The 23,382-nt window shown below is 43.9% G+C and overlaps 1 protein-coding gene across 1 annotated transcript; it reads left to right on the top strand.

Moving 5' to 3' along the window:
- The first annotated feature begins 17,168 nt into the window (after positions 1–17,168).
- Positions 17,169–23,046, top strand: KRT6A (keratin 6A). The gene is made up of 9 exons (XM_026000037.2): positions 17,169–18,156; positions 19,259–19,473; positions 19,818–19,878; positions 20,033–20,128; positions 20,252–20,416; positions 20,895–21,020; positions 21,813–22,033; positions 22,250–22,284; positions 22,398–23,046. Exons 1-9 carry the CDS (start codon positions 17,617–17,619, stop codon positions 22,649–22,651), a joined length of 1,713 nt encoding a protein of 570 aa, XP_025855822.2. The 5' UTR covers positions 17,169–17,616; the 3' UTR covers positions 22,652–23,046.
- Positions 23,047–23,382: the final 336 nt, after the last annotated feature.

The following is a 23,382-nucleotide window of genomic DNA, read 5'->3' on the forward strand; positions in this document are numbered from 1 at the left end:
TCTCTTGTGCAGAATTGTTTTTTCAAGGCATATAACCAGCCTAGAAACCCCACGAGGGTCAATCTGTTCAGATGTGATTGGTTCCTTTGATGATGCATGGGGAGAATGGAATACCCTTGAGGATGGCAAACTGGCCATCCTGGGTGGTCCAGAGACTCCAAGAGGCTTGAGAGAAGGTTGTTAAAGCCTCTAGAATGAAGGAGTGTCTGATGGGCATGAATGGTAATGTCCACTGTATTGCGATTTGGACAGATTTTAGAGCTTTTTGTTGGAGAGGGGCTCCATTCAAGGTGGGCTGATTTGCAAGCAATAGCATAAATGGGCCTAAGCAAAAATTTTAAATAAAGAATATGTTACCTTCAGAACTTAAAATAGCCTAAAGGATGCTAGGACTATTCTGGTATTATGAGTACCAAGCAGGTCAATAGCTGTTTCTTGACAGTGTCAGGGTGGCTTTAGGATTACCAGATAATTTCAGGTATTTAACTGAGGCAGCAAGTATTTGCACTATTTATAGAGCAGTGGCTCATCCTCTTTGTGAGCTCCTTTGTATTTGCATGTCCTGAATGAGTGTGTCCAGTAAATCTCTTCCGAGGAGCATTTGTCAGTGTAATAGCATACCTGTGCTCCCGTAGAAAGTCAGATGCATTTAAGGTCTTGCCTGCAAAGATTGTGGGAATGGCAGGGCTCTTGAGGCATTCCCTGAGCATCTGAGTTAAAGATGTATTGTGCCCTTCTGGAGTAAAGGCAAACTGACGGAAAGGCTGTGGGGATGGGTATTGAACAGAATATTATTAGCCAAATCCATGAAAGCAAAGTATTTGCCAGTTGCTGATTGGGTAGAGTCAGCAATTTCATTAATATTGGGTAGGGGCCTTAATGACTCATCATATTAAGGCTGTAATATTTCACTATGAGGTATCTTTATTCTTTCCAAGTTTAAAACCAAGCCAAATTGAGTTGTTGAATGGAGAAACAGTAAGCATAATCCCCCTTCTCTAAACAGATCCCATAAAATGGGTTTCATTCTTTGAAGGCCCTGTTCTAATTTACATTGAGACATATTCACTATTTTAACTAGCAGAAGGTCTATGGAGTCTGATTTTGTCAAGCCAATGGATAAGTGTCAAGGACTTGATTTAATTTTAGTTCGTTACTCATTGGGTTTGAGTGTGCGTGACCGCTGTGAGATGTTTTAGGGGGCCATGCATGAAATTTAGGCAAGTCAATAGTGCTGATAATTAAGGTGAGGCATATCTGTCTGTTCTCTATTTTGGGTTCATTAACTACCCCAAGATTACAGGGGTACCGTGTTTAAATATAGTGAGATCCCAGGCCTAAGTGTAATTTGGCCTCCAGTATGGATCAAGGCCACAAAGATTGGCCAATTAGTGTATTTCAGATATTAAAGTTAATTCAGAACCCATATGCTAGAGGCACAAAGCCAATCCATGCTCTTTTTTATCTTTTCGATGTAAAAATTCTTTTAGTAAATTTCAAATTTCCAATTGCATTAAATTGTTTCAGTTCTTTGCTTCCTGTTTCCAGATTTTTCTTCCTTTCTTTCTTTTCTCTTCTCCTTTTTCTTCTTCTTCTCTTCCTTTCTCTTTCTCTCTCTTCTTTCCTTTCTTCCTTTGTTCTTCCCTTTGTTCCTTCTCTTCCTTCCTTCTTCTACTCTCTCTCCCATTCTTTCTTTCTCTCTTTTTCTTTGCTGTGTTTATTTGATATACTTGTGGGAGAGAGGGATTATTCTCTTTCTTGCCCATATCTTCCTCCAGAGAGCCTCAAGTTGGTATCATCAGGGTTTGGGGCCTCCCTCATGGAAATAGTTGAAATAACCTCTTAGTTATATCACAGTTGTGACATATTTGTTTTCCCCTAGAGCTCTGAGGATAAGGATCTTTTTTGGCAACAGAAGGAGGAGAAGCAGCAGCAGCAGTAAACACATTTGCAGGGTCCTAGTAAACTACCTGCTTTTCAGATGTGGCTTCAGCATGCCACATCTTTCAAGCCATCCATATTTGGATTAGCCTGGGAGACCTCCTGTTCTCTCCCCAGGGAGCCTTATTATGTGAACAATATATTTTCATACTATCTTGGTGTGTATGTGTACTGTCATCAATCTCAATAGTTGAACCAAATTTTGGTTAGGGACTGGTCTTTCTCCACAAGGCTGACCACCTGATGGGACCATATATTGCACATATTATTGATCTTTCCCTTGAGCACTTCATAGAATGGAGACCAACATATTGAGACACACACTAATGGTCACAGGGTAAGAGTCATTCCCATGATCTTAGCATCAGTCATATTTTATGGGAGAATCCAGAAACACAATTCAATATGAGACTATAGAAAGGTCTGGTCTGAGTGCATGACCCAGTGCCATATTAAGGAGTGCCCCAGTCCCATTCTCTTGCCTCTAAATAACAATTGTTGAAACTTCTGACATAAGTCAGGTAGGTCTATAACAGATGCCTTGGTAGAACTCAGTAAATGTATCACAAACACAGCTCAGAGTGCAAGTTTGATATCAGGCAGCTACACAACTCAAAGAACCTACTAGACATAAAGCAGTAGCTCAAAATGAATGCTCACAAGTACACAGCAGAGCTATATTGCAAGGCAAAGTAAGAAAAGAAAGACCCCAGTGGTAACAGTCATCATCTAGACATACTGCTCACTGTGCCAATTATTATGGCCACTCTATGAGGCAGGATGAATCTCCACTCAAAATTTGGTTCAACTATTGAGATTGATGACAGTACACATACACACCAAGATAGTATGAAAATATATTGTTCACATAATAAGGCTCCCTGGGGAGAGAACAGGAGGTCTCCCAGGCTAATCCAAATATGGCTTGAAAGAGGAGGGAATGGAGATGGAGTGCAGATTTTTATGGTGACTAGGGATGAGGCCAGGTTGAGGATTACCACATAGGGCTTGAAGTTCCCACTAATCACAAAAAGAGGGAATATCCAGGCTTTCTTATCCAGGTTTTCTCAGATGTGGAAAGAGGGGAAGAGGGAAGAATAGAGCTTAGAAGCTGTCAAATATCATTATGGTAAGGGGGGCTCAACATTTGAAAAAACACAATTATATAATATACAATGTTAACAGAATAAAATGAGAGAAATCAAATGCTCTCTCTCTCTTGCTCTCTCTTTCTCTGTCTCTCTGTCTCTGTCTATCTCTGTCTCTCTCTCTCTCTCTCTCACACACACACACACATCCCAGACAGCAAATATCATATTCAATGACCAAAAATTTCCCATTGAGACCAGGGAGGATGCAAAGATAACTGTGATCACTACAATTATTCAACATTATCCTAGAGATCATAGCTAAAGTGATAAGGTAAGACAAAGAAATAAACATCTTAAGGATTAGAAAGAAAGAAAACAAACTGCAGTTATTCACATATGACATGATTATGTATGTAAAAAATCAAAAGATTCTCTAAACTATTAGAATTAATAAAAATATGTATCAAGGTCACTAGAAAATTAATATAAAAATCTTTGGATTTCTATATTCTAGTAAGAAACACTTAGAAAATGAAATATAAAAGATACCATTTTTAGTAGTATTAAAAATATCTGATACCTAAGAATAAAGATATGCAAAACATAGACACAGAAAACTACAGGACCTTATTGAAAATGACTAAAGAAAATTAATAAAGAGAGGTATATACAATCTTCATGGATTAGAAAACAGTATTATAAATATGTCAACTTCCCCTATTTGAGCTATGGATTCAAAGCAATTTCAATCAAATTCTGATGGTATTTTATGTAAACTGATAAAACTATTCTAAAATTTGTATAGAAATGAAAAAAATCTGAAATAGTAAAAAAAAAAAATCTTTAAAAAGACCAAAGTTCTTATAGTTCCAGATATTGACATTTATAAAAATATACTTAAGTAAGAGAGTGTGCTGTTGGGAAAAGACTGAAAAATGGACCAGTGGAACAATATATAGACTTTACAAACAACCCACATATAGACTCACTTGATTTACAGCAATAGTGCCACTGCAGTGTAATAGGAAAAGAATAGCTTTGTACAACAAATGGTATAAAGTCAGTTGACTCTCCATATGGGAAAAACTGTATCATGAATCTTAACTCGTATCATACATAAATGTCAATTTTTTCTGTATTATGTAGTCTTATATGTGAAAGGTAAAATGATAATGTATGTAAAAGAAACAGAATTTTTCATGATGACCCGAAGATAGACAAAATTTCCAAACATCATAAAAATTGCTTACATTAGAAAAAGTATAAACTTCTGCCCATAAAACAACATAAAAGGACCAAAACATCAAGCCACAACCCAGGAAAAGATGTGTACATTATATATATATCTCTCTCAAAGAAATCGCATACAGAACGTATAACATTTATGTGAAACTCAAAAGACTGTCCACAGTAACATTCTTTTCAAGTATACATGGGACATTCACAAAGATAGATCATATTCTGACCCAGTTTTATAAGATTGAAATTATAAAGGCTATGTTTTATAACTGTGGTATATTAAATTAGAAACAAAAAAACAATAAAATATCTCATAAATCCTAATTATTTGGATACTAAATCAAATACTTCTAAGTAACCCATGAGTTAGTTAATGATGGGATCATTTAAAGGAAAGGGTCTAAAGTTTAGTCATTACCTATTGCCTGTTCATTTATAATAGAAATCCAGAGCAACCTAATCACCAGTACCATTATCTGTAGTCCAGTATGAGGGAAGATCTATGTCAGTCTATGTCTGAATTGCCAGATGTAGCAAATAAAAATATGAGATGTGAAGTTCAATTTGAATTTCAGATGAATGACACATAATTCTTAATGTAAGTATATTCCATGCAATAGTTGGGACATACTTATATTTCAGTTTTTATGTTGCTTATGTGAAATTCAGATTTAACTGTATGTCCTCTGTTTTGACTGGGTGTAATTCATAAGTGACCAAGATAGTAATGCCTGCTCTGAGTATCAGGCCTGCTGACCTGTAGTTGGCCTCCATAGAACTGGGGACTCATCTGGCCTTTACTCAAGGGTATGAGGGAGACCTGTAGGTAATCTACTGTCATGGAGCTTCTCACATGGGAAAGGAGAACCAGAGTCTGAGCCTGGCTCATTGAGAAGTTTCTTTGCCAGCTTTTGGGATTTTGTGCAGCATGGCAGTTCCTAAGCTCCTCTTCCACCCCACCATGCCTTTGACCTCAAACTCCAGAGCTGCATAATAGAAAGATAAGGAAGTCACTAATATTCAAAAGTCTCACCCAGCTTTAAAGCCTCTGTCTAGCAAACTAAGCTATTCAAGCAGCCAGACCATTGCCCAGCTGTGGAAAACCATGGAATCAGGCTAGACTGCAACTTGATTCATGACCCAGGGAGGCAGGTCTCTGCATTGGCTTCAAATCAGGAAAATATTATAACAGAATTGGTTATTGTTGTTCCTGTGGAATTTTTTCTTGCATTTTATTATTTATCATATAGATAAACCATGGTATAGAATGTCTGATTAGCCAAATTCTAGAATAAGCTTGTATAAACATGGCCTAAAAGAGAGAAAGTCCATTTCTGTCAAAAAGTCAAAATTACAACCATGAGACTGATATCTGAGAAGATGTGAATGAGACAATTCTTGCTTGGCAAAATTTGCATAGAAGTTTATGTTGAAAATGGCTTTTAGACATTTTACCACAAAAGGAGAATTTTCCCCAGCCAGAACCACCCTGATGCTAATCTGAATGTCACTTTCAACATGGACCATCTTTCAATTTCATCTTTTAGTCTATGGCATTTCAAAACAAAGTCTCTGACCAACACTTGTTTTGAGGTTTTATTAATTGTTTTAAAGCTAGCACTGGGTAGAAAAACCTGAAGTATAATTAATTGTTGGAGGCTCAGTGTGGATAAATTTGAGAGGGTTTTTAAAATATTTTATTGATTATTCATGAAAGACACACAGAGAGAGGCAGAGACATGGGCAGAGGGAGAAGCAGGATCCATGCAGAGAGCCTGATGTGGGGCTTGATCCTGGAACTCCAAGATCATACCCTGAGCCGAAGGCTCAACTGCTGAGTCACCCAAGTGTCCCAATTTTGAGAGTTAAGAAACCTCAAGGGGAAAAAAAAACCCTCAAGGGGGCTCAGTCTTTTGAGGATATCCACATTTTGTGAGTTTTGTCTCTAGGAGTTCTACCAAAGACAATGACTAAAACATAGTAATAAATACAGTAGATATTAATCCAATTATATCAATAATCACTTTAAAAGTCAACAACCTAAACATACCATATTTATATTGATGAGAGATCATCAGTATGTATCAAAACCATAAGACCCAACTAAAGATTGGCTACAAGAAACTCATTTTAAATATAAAGTATTCTAAGGAGGGCACTTGATGGGATGATATGATGATGTATCTGCATATATATATATATGCATATATATATAGCATACAGAACGTATAACATTTATATAAATATACAGTAAAGAGATGGGGAAAGATATACCATGCTAATACTAATTAAAAGAAATTTGGGGCAGCCTGGGTGGTTCAGCGGTTTAGTGCTGCCTTTGGCCCAGGGCGTGGTCCTGGAGACCCGGGATCGAGTCCCATGTCGGGCTCCCTGCATGGGGCCTGCTTCTCCCTCTGCCTATGTCTCTCTCTGCCTCTCTCACTCTCTCTCTCTCTCTCATGAATAAATAAATAAAATCTTTAAAAAAAAAAGAAATTTGGAGTATTTGTATTAATTTCGGAAAGAGCAGACTTCAGAGCTAGAAAAATAATCAGGGATAGAGGCATTACCTAATGATAAAGGGATAAATTCTCCAAGAAGATATAATAATCCTTAATGTGTGTGCACCCAGTAACAGAGTATCAAAATACTTGAGGCAACAACTAATAGAATAGCAAGGAAAAATAGACAACTGTACTATTATAGTTGGAGACTTCAACACCCCTCTATTACTAATGAACAGCTCTAGGAGGCAGAAAATCAGTAAAGACATAATTGAATTCAATAACACCATCAACCAACTGGATATAACTGACATCTATAGAATACTTCATCCAACAACAACAGAATACACACTTTTATTAAGCTTACATGGAACATTCACCAGAATAGAAAGAATAGAAATCATACAATCTATCCTTTTCAAACCATAACAGAAGTAAATTAGAAATTAATGATACTGAAAAATTTCCAAGTGTGAGGAGATTAAATAACACATTTCTAAATAACACATGAGTCAAAGAAGAAATATCAGGAGAAATTTCAAAATATTTTGGACTAAGTGAAAATGAAAATACAGTTTATCAAAATTTGTGGGTTGCTGCAAAAGTAGTGGTTAGAGGGAATCCCTGGGTGGCTCAGTGGTTTAGCGCCTGCCTTCAGCCCAGGGCATGGTCCTGGAGACCTGGGATCGAGTCCCACATTGGTCTCCCTGCATAGAGCCTGCTTCTTCCTCTGCCTGTGTCTCTGCCTCTCTCTCTCCTCTGTGTCTTTCATGAATAAATAAATAAAATCTTTTTTAAAAAAGGAGTGGTTAGAAAGAAATTTATAGCACTGAATGCATATATTAGAAAAGAAGAGCCATCTAAAATCAATAATCTAAGTGTCCACCTTTGGAAAGTATAAACAGAAGAGCAAATTAATTCCAAAGTAAGCTGAAGGAAATAAGTAATAAAAACTAGAGCAGAAATAAATGAAATAAAAACAAGAAATTGACATAAAAAATCAATGAAACCAAAATACAGTTCTTTGAAAAAACCAATAAAATTAATATGCCTTCAGCCAGGCTAATTAAGAAAACAAAAGAGAAAAGACACAAGTTACTAATAACAGAAATGAATGGGTGAACATCACTATGGATCCCATGGACCTTAAAACGATGATAAAGGAATACTATGAACAACTCTATGCCCACATATTTGATAACCTAGATGAAATGGGTCAATTTCTTGAAAGACACAGCCTGCCAAAATTCACATAAGAAGAAATAGACACTCTCAATATGCCTCTATCTATTAAAGAAGCCAAACCAATAATTTATAAATTTCCAAAATAAAAAACACCAGGCCCAAGTAGGTTCACTAGTGAATTCTATGAAATCTTTAAGGAAGAAATTATACCAATTCTTCATAATGTCTTTCAGAAGAAAGAAGCAGAAAGAATACTTCCTAACTCATTCTATGAGGCCAGAATTGCCCTAATACCAAAACCAGACAAAGACATTATAGGAAAAGATTATATTATTATACATTATTATAGGATTATAAACCAAAATCTCTCATAAACATGGATTTAAAAATCCTCGGCAAAACATTAACATATTGAATCCAACAATATATGAAAAGAATTATACACCATGACCAAGTGGGACTTATTCTAGGTATGTAGAAGGCTGGATCAATATCCAAAAACCATCACATCAACAGGCTATAGAAGAAAAATCACACAATTATATCAGTTGATGCAGGAAAAGCATTTGACAGAATCCTACACCATTTATGACTAAAAAATCTCAACAAACTAGAAATAGAAGGTAACTTCTTCATCTTGATAAAGAGTATCTACAAAAAATCTACAGCTAACATCACAGTTAATAGTCAAAAACTAGCAGCTTTCCCCCTAAGATCAGGAACAAGGCATTCTTTTCAATATTGCACTGGAGTTCCTAGCTAATGCATTAAGACAAGAAAAGGAAATAAAAAGTACACGCATGAGGAAGAAAGAAATGAAACTGTCTTTGTCCATAGAAGACTTAATTGTTATGTAGGAAATGCAAAAGAATTGACAAAAATAATCCTGGTATTAATAAGTGATGACAGAAAGGCTGTAGGATATGCAATTAATATATAAAAGTCAATTGGTGTGCTGTATATCATCAATAAAAAATTGAAATTGAAATTAAAAACTCAATCCCATTTACATTTGCAACCCCAAACTGACCTACTTATGCATAAATCTAACAAAATATGTGCAAGATGTATATGAGGAAAACTAAAAAAACTCTTATGAACAGAATCAAAGAACTAAATAAATGAAGAGACAGTCCATGTTCATGAATAGGAAGACTCAATATTGTCAAGGTGTCAGTTTTTCCCAACTTAATCTATAGGTTCCAATGAAATCTCAATAAAAAAATCACTGAAAGTTGTTTTTGGATACTGACAAACTCATTCTAAAGTTTGCACGGTGAGGCAAAAGAATCAGAATAGCCAACATAATATTGAAGGAGAAGAACAAAGTCAAAGACTGACACTATCCAAATTAAGACTAGCTATGGTAATCAAGACAGTGTGTTATTGGTGAAAGAATAGATAAATAGGTCAATGGAATAGAGAACCTAGAAGTAAAGTTATACAAATATAGTCAACAGGTCATTGACAAAGGAACAAAGGCAATACAATGGAGACGCAATCTTTTCAACAAACGGTAATGGAATGACTGGACATCCACATGCAAAAAATGATTCTAAATGCAGACCTTACACCATTCCCAAAAATTAACTCAAAATAAATCTAAAGGAAAAAGGCAAAACTATAAACCCTAAAAGCTAACAAAGGAGAAAATCTAGATGAGAATTGATAGCTGGACTTCATTAAAATTAAAAACTACTTTGCAAAAGGCGCTGTCAAGAGAATGAGAAGTCAAGCCATAGACTGAGAGAAAATATTTGCAAAAAACGCATCCAATAAAAAGACTGTTGTCTGAATATAAAGAGCTCTTCAAACTCAGTAATAAGAAAACTAACAACCCCAGGGTGCCTGGGTGGTGCAGTCGGTTATGAGTTGGGACGCTTGGTTTCAGCTCAGGTTATGATCTCAGAGTGGTGAGATAGGGCCCCACACTCAGCGTGGAGGCTGCTTGACACCCTCTCTCCATTTGCCCTTCTCCACCTAAAATAAATAAATAAATCTTAAAAAAAAAAAAGAAAACAAACAACCCAATTAGAAAATAAGCCAAAGACCTTAACAGACGGTTCACCAAAGAAAATACACAGATGACAAATAAGTATATAAAAACATGTCCACATCACATGTCATTAGGGAATAGCAAGTTAAAACAATGAGATTCCACTACACACCTTTTAGAATAGGGAAAATCCAAAACTCTGACAACATCAAATGCTCATGAGGACACAGAGCAATACGAACTCCATTCCTTGCTAATGGGAATACAAAATGGTACAGCCATGTTGGAAACAGTTTGGTGGTTTCTTACAAAACTGAATGCACTCTTACCATATGATCCAGAAATCATGCTCCTCTGTAAATCATTTTACCCAAATGAGCTGAAAACTCATGTCTATGAAAAAACCTATGCGTGACGTTTATGAACAGCATAGAATCATCAGCTGTAACCAATGTACTGCTCTGGTGAGGGATGTTGATAGTGAAGGAGGCTGTGTATGTGAGGGATCAGGGAGCACAGGCGAACCCTGTTCTTCCCGCTCAATTTTCCTATGAACCTAAAACTGTTCTAAAATTAAAGTCAATTTTTAAAAAATGGTACAATCATTTTGGAAAACTAAAATATGTTTACTTTGTGTGTGTGTGTGTGTGTGTGTGTGTGTGGTACACGTGTGACGTGTCTGGCTGGGCTGGCCATACATTAGTTTTGATTCAACAGTTCTATTTCCAGGTATTTATTTGTGTTAATGGAAAACATATGTCCACACAAAACCTCATGAGTATGTTCATAACCGTTTTATGGAAGGTAATAAAGTGGAAATACCCATCAGTCAGAATGGCGAAGAAACTATGGTATATATATTCATACCATGGCTCATCACTCAGCAATAAATGGGACTGAACTATCAATCAATAACGAACTATCAACAACAATCTGGATGAATCTCAAAAACATTTTGCTGAGTAAAAGAATCCAGACACACAAATCTATAAATAATATATATAACAAGTAACTTATAATATATAAATCCAGACACACAAATATAAATAAATATAAATAATAACTAATAAACATGTATTTTAAAATGTATACTGCATGATTCCATTTATCTAAAGTTCTGAAATAAACACGTCAATCCAAGGTGGAAAAGTTCAAAAGAGTGATTTGCCTGCGGGCAGCGGGATTATAGGAAAAGGACACACGAAGATTTCCTGGAGTAATAGAAATGTTCTCTATCTTGATATTATGTGTGTTACAGAGGCGCGTGAGTTTGTCAAAATTGATTGAACTCCACTCTTAAGATCTGTGCATTTCACTGTATGTAAATTATACCAAATAATTTTTTTTTTAATTTAAGAGAAATGATGCTTCACTTTTTACATTTCTGTACTGGAGATGGGATAGAAAGAGGACGGACTGGGAATGAAATCTAGAATACCCAGTCAACAGATTCCTCTACAGGGCCAAACACTCAAAGCCATATGGAATGTTCTTCTGTGCCTATTTGGAAAAATCCCAGGCTGTTTCCTGGAAGCAGCTGAGGAAGGGGGAGAGGAAAATGGGAAAGAAGCTAAATTTATCAGATCCCCCGATCCCCCTTGGTCACGTTAGTTCCACAGATTTGTGCCAGAGGATCTATTGATGGGAGAAAAAGGGAGCTAAAGCCAGACTCGGCTGGCAGACTCCAGAGAGAATTCCTGAGGCCTACGGATTGCAGCAGCCGTCAGCTCTCTCAAGGAGAGAGCTTCATTGCTTTACCTCTGTAGCTTTATTTTTTTTATTTTATATTTTATTATTTTATTTTATTTTTTTATTGGAGTTCAATTTGCCAACATACAGATTAGCACCCAGGGCTCATCCCGCCAGGTGCCCACCTCTGTAGCTTTGCTCTCACGCGTGTCACTTTCCCTGAGAGCTGCAAGCACTCCCCAGGATATACTGGCAACGACCCCCAGAGCAGACGTGCCACTGATACACATCTGAAGGGTCTGAAGACCGACGTTTTACTAGGCGGTAGTAAATGACCTTATCTTGGCAGCAGGTAGCCCCTCACGGTCCTGGAAGCCTTCCTTCCAAATTCCCTAGAGACTTCTGCTGTCCTTAGCCTCCACTAACTAGAAGGTACACAATCAGCCAGGCCTCATGACCCCAGTGCATCTCCTTCTGCCCATGGGTCCTGTCCCCTTGCTGTAATAAAAGCACCTTTTTGCCCCAAAAATATCTGAAGAATTCTTTCTTGACCGTTAGCTCCTGGCCCACATCACATCATCGAAGATCTGTCACTAATCCCAACCCCAGGCTTAAAGTTGAGATTACAAAGGATTAACAGATGGAAGTTGCCACCAAATGCCGAGACACCTCGGAGGAGCAGGTGTGAGGCATGTTTGCTCTCTAGGATATTCATACTAAGAGTCAGATGATTTTGAGATGCACACTTTGGATAGGAATTACTCCAAATTATCCTGAATTGGGGGAAAATATCCAATGTATCTATCATTAACTAGACGTTCTCCCCTTACTGACATAAAGGGGGTCTCATTGGAAGGCAGATATCATCCCATAGGCTGCATCTCATCCAACTACTTATAGTATTTTTTTAAAGATTTTATTTATTTATTCATGAGACGCACAGAGAGAGAGAGGAGAGGCAGAGACACAGGCAGAGGGAGAAGCAGGCTCCATGCAGGGAGCCCAGTGTGGGACTCAGTCCCGGGACTGGGATCAGGCCCTGAGCTGAAGGCAGCACTAAACCGCTGAGCCACCCGGGCTGCCCCCACTTATAGTATTTAAACCAGGTCTTTGTGAATCTCACTGGAGAGTTGCTGGAACATTTTACCAACTACATTTTTTTTAATGACCCAGGATAGTGAGGTGGACCCTTCAGTGGTGAGGACGCAGGAACCAGAACCTTAAAGGGGAGGCAGGATGCAGAAAGGCGGCGGGGACATGATGGAGGCCATGCAGAACAACAGAAGCCAGGCCACTGGCAACCCCTGGAGATTTTCTCAACCCCTGGGGAGGCCTGGCTGGGCTCTCCTCAACTCCAGTTGCTATGGAGGACCTTGGACACATAACAGGAGGAAACTCTGGCCCCTCACCCATGTCCTCTCACCCTGCCCATCCCAGGCATGATCTACACCAGCCTTACTGTATGGCTCGTTCTCTTCCCACCCTCGTATCTTTTCAAAAGGTCTTCATCTTCTTTCTGCCTCCAAAATCGCTTCTTCCCTCAGAACCTCCAGATGACTCACTTCCTCCAACTAGTCTCTCCGTGTTGATTAGGAAAGCCAAGCATTGTCCCCTTCAACTGAATTTGCCCCAATCATGCATCTATCGGTACTTAATCATTCAAATGCCCCTACCTACCTCCAGGCTATGAGGGAGAAGCAGGACAAATATGAGGTTCTTGACTTTTCCCCACTAAAGGTCACATGGAGTGTCGTCAGGGGGTTTGGGACCACAGTTCCAGAGGCAGGCAGTGCTTTGAACCAAGCATCCCATTGAGCTCCCTGAAAAGTGTTCTCTCAGTGACCTCTGGACCCCATGACTGACTCTAGGTAGAGCCTCATCCCACGGAAGATGGGAGTTGTCAGAAACTTCTAGCAGCTGTGGGTAAAGCCACTCAAATTTTGTGTCCAGATATATGACCCTGTCACTGTGTTCTCGGCAAATATGGATGGACCGTGTGTGTGGAAATTGAGAAATACAAGGGAAGCTCCGCACTCCAGTTTAGTGCACACCGTATGCTCACGCCAGCCTGCTTATACAGTTTTGGAAGTTTCCATACTGTCTCAACCTCTCTATATATCCCAGAAGGCTGACTTTCCTCTCCAACTTGGGTGCTGCTGTCTACAGTCCTTACACATGTGGCTGCATATGTTTTTCTTTCAGTGGGTGCTCCCTAGGGACGGGACTGGGTCTGTGGGATTCCCTCTGAACAGCATCATCCTGCACCAGGGCTGGCAGGTCTTAAACTTTGGATGCGTGATGACAATAGCCTATCCCTCAGTCTCGTCTGCCAGCTCCACCCAGAGAGGCAGGAACACAAGGCAAATGCTCTCGAGGCCGACTTTGCAAGGGCTCGGGCTTCGGGGCTCCCCTCCTGCCTTCCTCCATGCTGGGGAGCATGCAAGGAGTACAGGCTGACCCCTGTGCCTAGAACAAAGGGCCTTCTTCATCCCGTGGCGCTCAGACAGCAGCACTGCACGGAGGCTGCCCTGGCAGAGGGAAGAGGCTGGGTTCGGCAGCCTGCCGGGGAGGAGGCCAGCTGTCATCGGCGTTACTCACGTTGCTTGCTTTAGTTTCTCTCACATAGTTGCCTGAACTATCACCCTTTGTTTGAATCTTGTTATGAAGGCCTGGCCTTCTCCACCCTGCTTCCCTGGGAAAATATAACCACCGTGGGACAGGATTCAGGAACACTGGGGAGATTTCACTGGAGGAATCAGTTCTGTCCCCATCCAGTGCGTCCCCACTGCCTATGAGCACAGCCCTCTCCTGAGAGCAGAAGCAGGAGCAGAGGGCAGAAGGCTGGACTCTAGAGGAGGACAAGGTACAGCTTGGCCCAGGGCGGTAGTGGAAAAGTGAGAAACGGAAGGCAGGGTACCCCCCGGCAGCCAAAGATCTAGAAAATCAAGGGCAAATGAATTGGGTACAAACTTGACCTTTTCAGGGTGACGGGACAGGAAAAGAGTGAACCTTCCATGGAGCCCCCCTTCTCTCTAACCACCACCCTCCACGGCCGTAGGAGCCTGCAGCAACTCTCACGAGCCCTCCTAGCTGACCTCACTCATGGTCAGGGTCACCGGAATTGGTTCCCAGGGCATCATTCCCTGGCAGGTAGTGATGAGAATTTGCTGGAAAAAAAATGTATCCTCATACATATTAGGAGAATATAATATACTATGGAATGTCTTAGAAAGCTATCAATAGGAGAAATACTTGGTCAGAAAATAAAATATAATGCTTCATATTGCTGGTGCTCTTTGGTGCACATGCCAAGCAGGGAAGGGGATAATATGTTCAAGTTAAACCATCCTCTGACCGACTAACTGGTTGAATGTGAGGTTCCTGCTGCAACTGAATTACACACTCTACTCAGGGATGAGTCTCTCCCACCCGGAAAAGACATAAAATCAATACTAAAGGAGGCGCTGATCCGGTCTCTGTGCTGGTTGATGGCAGCCTGTCCCTGCACGCACAGCCCTGAGGACAGAAGAAGGCCCAGTAAAGGGTGGCCCAGGGGAGCCTGATTCCACGTAGGGCAGAGACAGCAGTCTGCTGGGTTCCTGCCAAAGTCACAGACCCTCCTTCTCTCCGGCCACAGTTTCCTTCCAGCCACTTGAGCAAGGAGCTGCATTTGCCCCAAAGCAGAGATTTTCTCTGTCCTGCTGCTCTGGGCACCAGCAAGCTTATAAATCATAATTTATATGCCCCTGCCCCTGGTGTTCTTCTAGCTTCCGTGGCACTATGCAACTTCTGAGGACAAGGGTAAACCTCCATGTGTGGCTTCCAGGTCCTTACCAATATGATACAGACCTGCGGCACTGGTATCACTTCTTCCATCCCCACCTCCTCTGCCACACACGCAGCTGCACCTGAGCGCCAGTTCTTGAGGATTCTGTGCGTCCCTGAACCTCCCAAGTTTCTTCCTACTTGCATTATAGCAACGATATTATCTCATCTTCATGGAGCACTTCCGTGTAGGCCCCGTGCTAAGGCCTCTGCATTATTTCCCACGATCCTCACAACATTGTGTGGTAGGCATTATTTCCATGCCCACTATACAGCTGTAAAAATGAATAATTCTTAAAAAGACACACACGAGTCTAGTTATGAGCCTGAGTACTCTGTCTCCAGAGCCCACGCTCTTAACCAGCGATTGACAAACTTTTTCTTTAAAGGGACACATAGTACATCATTTAGGATTTGCAAGCCACACACTTTCAGGGGCAACCACCCAACTCCACCACTGCAGTGTGAAAGCAGCTACAGATATAAATATTGGGCACAATGCATGCTGCTCCTACCTGGCTTGCCAACCCTTCCTACCCCTCCTGACATCATCTAGGCCAAGCCTAGAGCCCCTATCCCAAGAGAGTAGAGTGAAGCAGAACACCATGCCATGGGAAGGGATACTTCTTTCCCAGACGTGGGTGGAATCACATATCTTGGTCAGCCATTGTGCAACCAGGGTGGAGAGGAGGGAGCTGTTTCCGTTGTCTTGAGAAGGTACCTCTTCCCTATGCTCAGAAGAACCTCCTTTGGGCACAGAATGCCCTGTCCTCCTGGATATTGTGCACCCCAAAACACTGGAGAAATGGGACATTTGTAAGATAGTAACAAGAGTTTTTCTCAGGTCATCTCCACATGCCAGTTTGTCCTTCCTCTGCTGGTTGCCACGTACTCGTGGGTTCTCACGGTACAGCAAGCCTGCAACTGCTCTCGATGCTCCTGGTATTCGGTCCTTAATGTGTGGGCTGGGGAAAACGGACCTCATTCCTCTCTAGGCCAAACACCACACTCACTCACAGCCTTCTCTCACTCTGAGATGTGTAGCCATTTCAGATTTTAAGCACTGAGATTAGAAATATAAATTTGGAATTTACTTGTGATGTAATCACACATGTAAGGGCACATTTTTTTATGATTCACTGTTTCTATATGCCCCTCAACTTTCCGTACACACTCCATTAAGGTGTCTGCTTCTTGATTCCTAAGAAGTGTCGAAGTCCATCAGAACCAGAGTCAGTGAATGCTTCAATGATTTTTGTCCTACACATCTTAGATTCCTTAAGTTCCAAGTGAACATACCAAAACAGGAGAAAAAAAGATGTCTATGGACTCTAGTTGGAAAGAAACTTCTGCATAATAACAGATCAGTGGAAAAGAAGAATTGGGGAGGGAAGTGCAGAAGTCAGGTCTCTGGGCAGAGAATCTCAGGAAAACTGCCAACTGGGCACCTTATCGCACGGGACGGGGAGCAAATGCTGATCTCACAGTATAAAAACTCAACTTTTATATCCCTTTGTTGTTTTTCAAAGGACGATATTGTCCCCAAACAGCCCCCACTTCCATGCCTAGGCCACCAGGAAGAACAGGCGGGAGCTCTAGAAGGACAGGTATAGACATGGTGAAAATCACTGCAGGCCAATTCTTGCTCAGGCCTTTGGGCAAATGCCTATAAGAACTCACGGTCAGTCCCACCCTGATGGGAAGGGTGGTGCTGGTAGAGGAGAAAACCTGTGTGGGAAGGGGGCACACAGAGGAGTGTCTGAGTAAGCAGAAGGAAGGGACAATTATCACAGATCAGCTCCTTGTCTCCTTTGTTTGAGAACATGACTAACTCATGACTTCAGTGAATTCATATCCAGCCTTATTGTGTTGGGATCGTCAAGGCTGGAAGGCAGGAGAATTTCTCCATGACTAAAGGAAGCCAAAGAAGTAATCTTCATATTTCATACCTTTAAGAGGCTGGGGCTGATCTCACTATTTGTAAAGCCCAGCCCTTCCCAATCTGCAAGCTCACCTTCCAGGACGGGCCCAGCCCATTTTCACCCTATATAAACCGCTGCCGGGAGGCTCATCTCACAGATCTGCTCCTCTCAGCTCTACCCTCCAGCCTCTCGCGCCTTCTTCAGCCTCCTCCTCCTCACGAAGCATGTCTAGCAGATCCACCATGAGGAGCCAAAGCATCGGCCACCGGGGCTTCAGCGCCAGCTCGGCCAGAGTCCCCGGGGTCTGCCGCTCGGGCTTCAGCAGCGTCTCCGTGTCCCGCTCCAGGGGCAGTGGTGGCCTTGGTGGAGCGTGTGGCGGAGCTGGCTTTGGCAGCAGGAGCCTCTATGGCCTGGGGGGCTCCAAGAGGATCTCCATCGGAGGCGGCAGCTGTGCCATCAGCGGCGGATATGGTGGCAGAGTTGGAGGTGGCTTTGCCTATGGAGGTGGAGCCGCCAGCGGATTTGGCTTTGGGGGTGCAGCTGGTGGTGGCTTCGGGCTCGGTGGTGGAGCTGGCTTTGCCGGTGGCTACGGGGGCTCTGGCTTCCCCGTGTGCCCCCCCGGAGGCATCCAGGAGGTCACCGTCAACCAGAATCTCCTCACTCCCCTGAACCTGCAAATCGACCCCACCATCCAGAGGGTGAGGACGGAGGAGCGCGAGCAGATCAAGACCCTCAACAACAAGTTCGCTTCCTTCATTGACAAGGTGAGCCAGGAGCACCTGCCTCCACTGGCCTTTCAGGGCCCCCAGACTAGACAACCAATGAATGTCCAACCCGGGGGACACTCAGGAGGGAGGGAGACCAGCTCTCCCCCGGGGTGCCGCTTGGGCTCCATGTTCACAGCAGGCAGAGGTGATGGACATCATCTAAATGCCCTGGGTCCCTTAAATGTCCCTCAGCCCACCAGGGAAGGATACTCTACTTGGGGGAAGTGGGAAGCAAATTAAGGCAGTGAGAGAACGGAATGGGTTAGGTTGACCTTCTGAAGATTCCAAGAGATTAAAGATACTGCAGGTGGAAATCTGCTCTAGGGCTCCGGGCATGAGGAAAAAGAGTGATAGAAAAAAGAAAAGAAAAGGATTCTGCTTGGATTAGAAGAAAAAGACTCAGAAATATTTCTATATCCATAGAAATACTAACTGTGCAGAACCAGAGCATGACCATCAGGGCATTCGTTGTAGAGGAGAACCGGGTACCAAAGCAGAAGGAGTCGGAAGCCAATCATTACTGAGTTGGATTTTGTTTTAAATTTTTTTTTTATTTATTTATGATAGTCACAGAGAGAGAGAGAGAGAGAGAGAGAGGCAGAGACACAGGCAGAGAGAGAAGGAGGCTCCATGCACCGGGAGCCCGACGCGGGATTCGATCCCGGGTCTCCAGGATCGCGCCCTGGGCCAAAGGCAGGCGTCAAACCGCTGCGCCACCCAGGGTTCCCCTACTGAGTTGGATTTAATCGTCACATTCTGAATATTTAATATTCCTTTAACTGAGGTCTGATTTTTAATACACTTTGTGTGATGGAACAGGGAAACGTGTGATGGTGCTTTTCAATAAAGAGAGAAGACTGTGGAATGTCACTGATAGGCTGCACAGCATCGTAGTGAGACGACCCCAGGGGTCCAATGGAGGAATCTCACACTAGGATTGCTGGAGTGGGAAGGAAATAGGTTTGAGGGTGCAGCATTGTCAGCCTCATCCTCCGTACATGCTCTGAGGCAGCCCAGGACCTGGGTGACATCCAGGGGACAGCTCATGTCTCTTTCTCCCTTGTTTTCTCTGGCAAATGACCACCTTGTCTTCCTCCAGGTGCGCTTCCTGGAGCAACAGAACAAGGTCCTGGACACCAAGTGGACTCTGCTCCAGGAGCAGGGCACCAAGACCGTGAGGCAGAACCTGGAGCCCCTGTTTGAGCAGTACATCAACAACCTCAGGAGACAGCTGGACAGCATCCTGGGGGAGAGGGGCCGCCTGGACTCGGAGCTGAGGAGCATGCAGGACACAGTGGAGGACTTCAAGAACAAGTGAGTTCAAGGGCATGGAGGGCTCCGTTCTTGAAATGCGCACGTGAAGACCGCCAGCTGATCTGGCCCGGAGGTGGACATGGTCCCATAGGGAAACAGGTCCATGGCAACGAGAATCACAATTAGGGCCTCAAAACAACCCCAAAGCAACAAAAGGGCCATAGAGATAGACGGGGAGAGAAAAGACACAAAAACTTTAGGGAACACAGGAAATCATTTCTGGGGCTCAGTGGCGGGAAGGCTCAAGTTGGATATATCTGCTTCATGGAAGCTGGGATGCCAGGCTGCTTCTGCGGGACCGTCCTGGCCACCGGCCCAGCGTCCCCCTCCCGTTCTCACTCTAGATACGAAGATGAGATCAACAAGCGCACGGCAGCAGAGAACGAATTTGTCACCCTGAAGAAGGTGAGCAGGTGGACACCAGGGGGCCGTGTTCCGCGGAGAGGGAGAGGACTCTGGGTCCCCGCACACATCCAAGAGGGCGCCCACGGGGAGGCTAAGGGGGTTCAGACTGGGAAGGGGGGCTCAGCTGACTCCACGTTGTTGCCTTGTGCCCCAGGACGTGGACGCTGCCTACATGAATAAGGTTGAACTGCAAGCCAAGGTAGATGCTCTCACAGATGAGATCAACTTCACCAGAGCCTTGTATGACGCAGTAAGCATCTCAGTCCTCTTGCATTTGCTGTGATGGGACAGTGCAGGGGGTGGAAGAGCTTGGGGTTGGATACCGCTGTGAACGCCACAGCAAGAGATGATCTGACTCTCCTGTGCTCTGCAGGAACTGTCTCAGATGCAGACCCACGTGTCCGACACTTCCGTGGTCCTGTCCATGGACAACAACCGTAACCTGGACCTGGACAGCATCATCGCTGAAGTCAAAGCCCAATATGAGGAGATCGCCCAGAGGAGCCGGGCTGAGGCTGAGTCCTGGTACCAGAGCAAGGTGAGTCTTGAGTTGGCAGCTGCCCAGGAGTGCCCGTGTCCCCGCCCTCAACACGAGCAAGGCTACATCCTTTGCTGGGAAGTCTGCTGCAGGGAAGCCGATGTTCTCTCGTAGGATGGCTCCCCTGCTCTCATACAGTAGGCATTTGCAGACTTTATGTCCAAGTTCAGTAAGTCAAAGAACCCAGGTGCAGGACGCCAGCTGCATAGCTAAGGACCTAGTGATCTTTGCTTTTGTCTCCACCCTGATGCTGGCTCTCAGAAACATGACACAGAACCAGTTGGTCCCAACTGGACAGGCTATCAGCGGTCTCGTCAAAGAGGGCCTGTGATCAATGACCTTGCCACATCAACCTTCCCTAAAACCCCCTGGGGAGAAGCCACTAGGTCCAAGGGTGTGAAATGCCTGACTCAGGGGTCAAATCACCGTGGGCATGTGAAAGCCCATATACACCACCTTCTCTCTCTTTGGACTCCAGTACGAGGAACTGCAGGTCTCAGCGGGCAGACACGGGGACGACCTGCGCAACACCAAGCAGGAGATTGCCGAGATCAACCGCATGATCCAGAGGCTGAGATCTGAGATCGACCATGTCAAGAAGCAGGTACGGTGGGGGCCTCTGGAGAAGAAAAGCATCCTTTCCTTGCTACACCACCAGCTGGTCAGCAGCTGCCACTTAGGAAATGCTGAGAATTGAGGGAACAGCAGAGAGAGGAGGACACGCAGCTCCCAGCCTTAGTGAGGTCCCACAGGTTAGGACACACAGATGCCAACACCAGACAATGATACTGTCAGGTGACAGGAACAATCCCAGTTAGTCAGACTGTAAAAAGGTAGCCTGGACCTTTAAAAGACATTGCTGAAGGAGAAGGATTGGTTTAGGAATACCAGAAACCAGTCAGGAAAGAAAAGGGGAGGCGGGCAGAGGGGTACTTCTTGTTCCAAATCTGCCCAAGATTCACTTGAAAAAGTAAGTTGAGCAACGACCTATGATGATGATCAGTGTTGCCCAAGCGCATCCCTTAGGAGTGAGGATGCCCAGATCTCAGCAGCTAGATGTGAAATGCACGTCCTTAAGGGAGGACGCTCCTAATTTTGTAAGCTCCTGGTCTGGCTATGGAGACAGCACTCGAAACAAGCGAGTAGGTCCATTTCTTCTAAATCTGCTGCTGTTTTGTCCAGTGCATTCCAGGGTCATTAAAAAAAAGTTCAGGTTTTCTCACGGGGCTCCCAGACTAGATAATTTGTGCAGAACAGAACAAGACGGGGCAAAAAAGGCAGATGTCCTTTTCCGTGACACCCGGGCTCTGGAACTCTACCTCGCTAGAAAGCAGCAGCCTGGTTGATCTCTGGAGGACTGAATTGCCAGTCCATTCTGCCTATGTCCCTCCTCTAGTGCGCCAACCTGCAGTCCGCCATCGCTGATGCTGAGCAGCGTGGAGAGATGGCCCTCAAGGACGCCAAGAACAAGCTGGCTGAGCTGGAGGACGCCCTGCAGAAGGCCAAGCAGGACATGGCCCGGCTGCTGAAGGAGTACCAGGAGCTCATGAACGTCAAGCTGGCCCTGGACGTGGAGATCGCCACGTACAGGAAGCTGCTGGAGGGCGAGGAGTGCAGGTGGGTACCTCACACAGGCCCCTCCAACATCTGGATCCATGTGCAGGAAGGCTGGCAGGAGCCCGAGCTGAAGGCCCTCTAGTTATGGCCACAGTGGCTGCTCTCAGGACCATTTGGAAGGCGGCTTCCCCGTGGGCTAGCCTCACACTGACACTTCCCACTCTGGTCCACTGGTGGTCTGAGGTCTCATGCTCCCTGTGTTTTCCCCCTTCCTAGGCTGAGTGGAGAAGGCGTTGGACAAGTCAACATCTGTAAGTACCTTTGCTTGCCTCCCTCCCTTGCCCTTGTGCTCTTCTGGCTGGACTCAGGCTGGCAGGAAGAGCTCACCGTGTCTCGTGTGTCCCTGTCTGTCTCCCGTCCACAGCTGTGGTGCAGTCCACCGTCTCCGGCGGCTATGGCGGCGCTGGTGGCTTTGGCGGTGCCAGCGGTATGGGCAGTGGCTCAGGCCTGGGTGGAGGCAGCGGCTACTCCTATGGCAGCGGCCACGGCCTTGGAGGTGGCTTCAGTTCCAGCAGTGGCCGAGGCGTGGGGGGTGGCTTCAGCTCCTCCGGAGGCAGCAGTTCCACCATCAAATACACCACCACCTCATCCTCCAGCAGGAAGAGCTACAAGCACTAAGTCCTGCCATCGGCTCTGGTCCCATGTTGTCCAAGTCTACAGCTGCATTGCCCTCTCTGAGGCTACTTCTCCTCCCCTGTCTCTGATTTCTCTCACTTTCTGGGTTTTAGCTCAAGTTACTGAGTGCCTTCATTTTTCTTCTCTGATATACCTACTCCACCTGAGCTTCCATTGCTCACTATCTAAAGGCCACTACCTGGGTCCTATTTCAGAATAGGGCAACTTTTGCTGTCACTGGACCAGGCTTTCCCCATCTCTTTAATGTTGAGGTCCTCCCTCACAATGGTTATGATAGTAGAAGTGTCCAGGTGTGTGATAAACAGGGTTTTTATCCCTGTGTTTATCTTCTGCTTCTTGATCTCTTCTAATTGCAATAAAGCAGATTTATAATATGATTTATGGTGTGGTATTGACTTACTTTTTCACCTTTGGCTCTTAGACTTTTTAATCGGTGGAATGCCTTATTATTATGAAGGCTATTCCCAATACCCATGTACCCTACCACCTTCTTTCAGATAGTTTCAATAAAGTGCAGTTTGGTATCCTAATGATCAGGAGTCCTTCCCAGATCTGCTTCCATATAAATGTTTGGCAAGTCAAGTGGCACTTATATGGTCTAGCATCATTGTAAAATTATTTTTACTACCTGTATTGAGTAGTAGCAGCTTCGTCTCTCTAACTTGATCTCTAAGACTTCTCTGCCACCTGCCTCAACTGCCACCCCTCATGCT

Source organism: Vulpes vulpes, chromosome 8, assembly GCF_048418805.1.
Source record: "Vulpes vulpes isolate BD-2025 chromosome 8, VulVul3, whole genome shotgun sequence".
Lineage (NCBI taxonomy): Eukaryota > Metazoa > Chordata > Mammalia > Carnivora > Canidae > Vulpes > Vulpes vulpes.

Excerpts from the sequence above, each read along its gene's own strand:
- KRT6A (XM_026000037.2), top strand. The coding sequence starts at position 17,617 with ATGTCTAGCAGATCCACCATGAGGAGCCAAAGCATCGGCCACCGGGGC. Across the intron at positions 18,157-19,258 it reads TCGCTTCCTTCATTGACAAG|GTGCGCTTCCTGGAGCAACA; the intron begins GTGAGCCAGGAG and ends GTCTTCCTCCAG. Across the intron at positions 20,129-20,251 it reads CCAGAGCCTTGTATGACGCA|GAACTGTCTCAGATGCAGAC; the intron begins GTAAGCATCTCA and ends TGTGCTCTGCAG.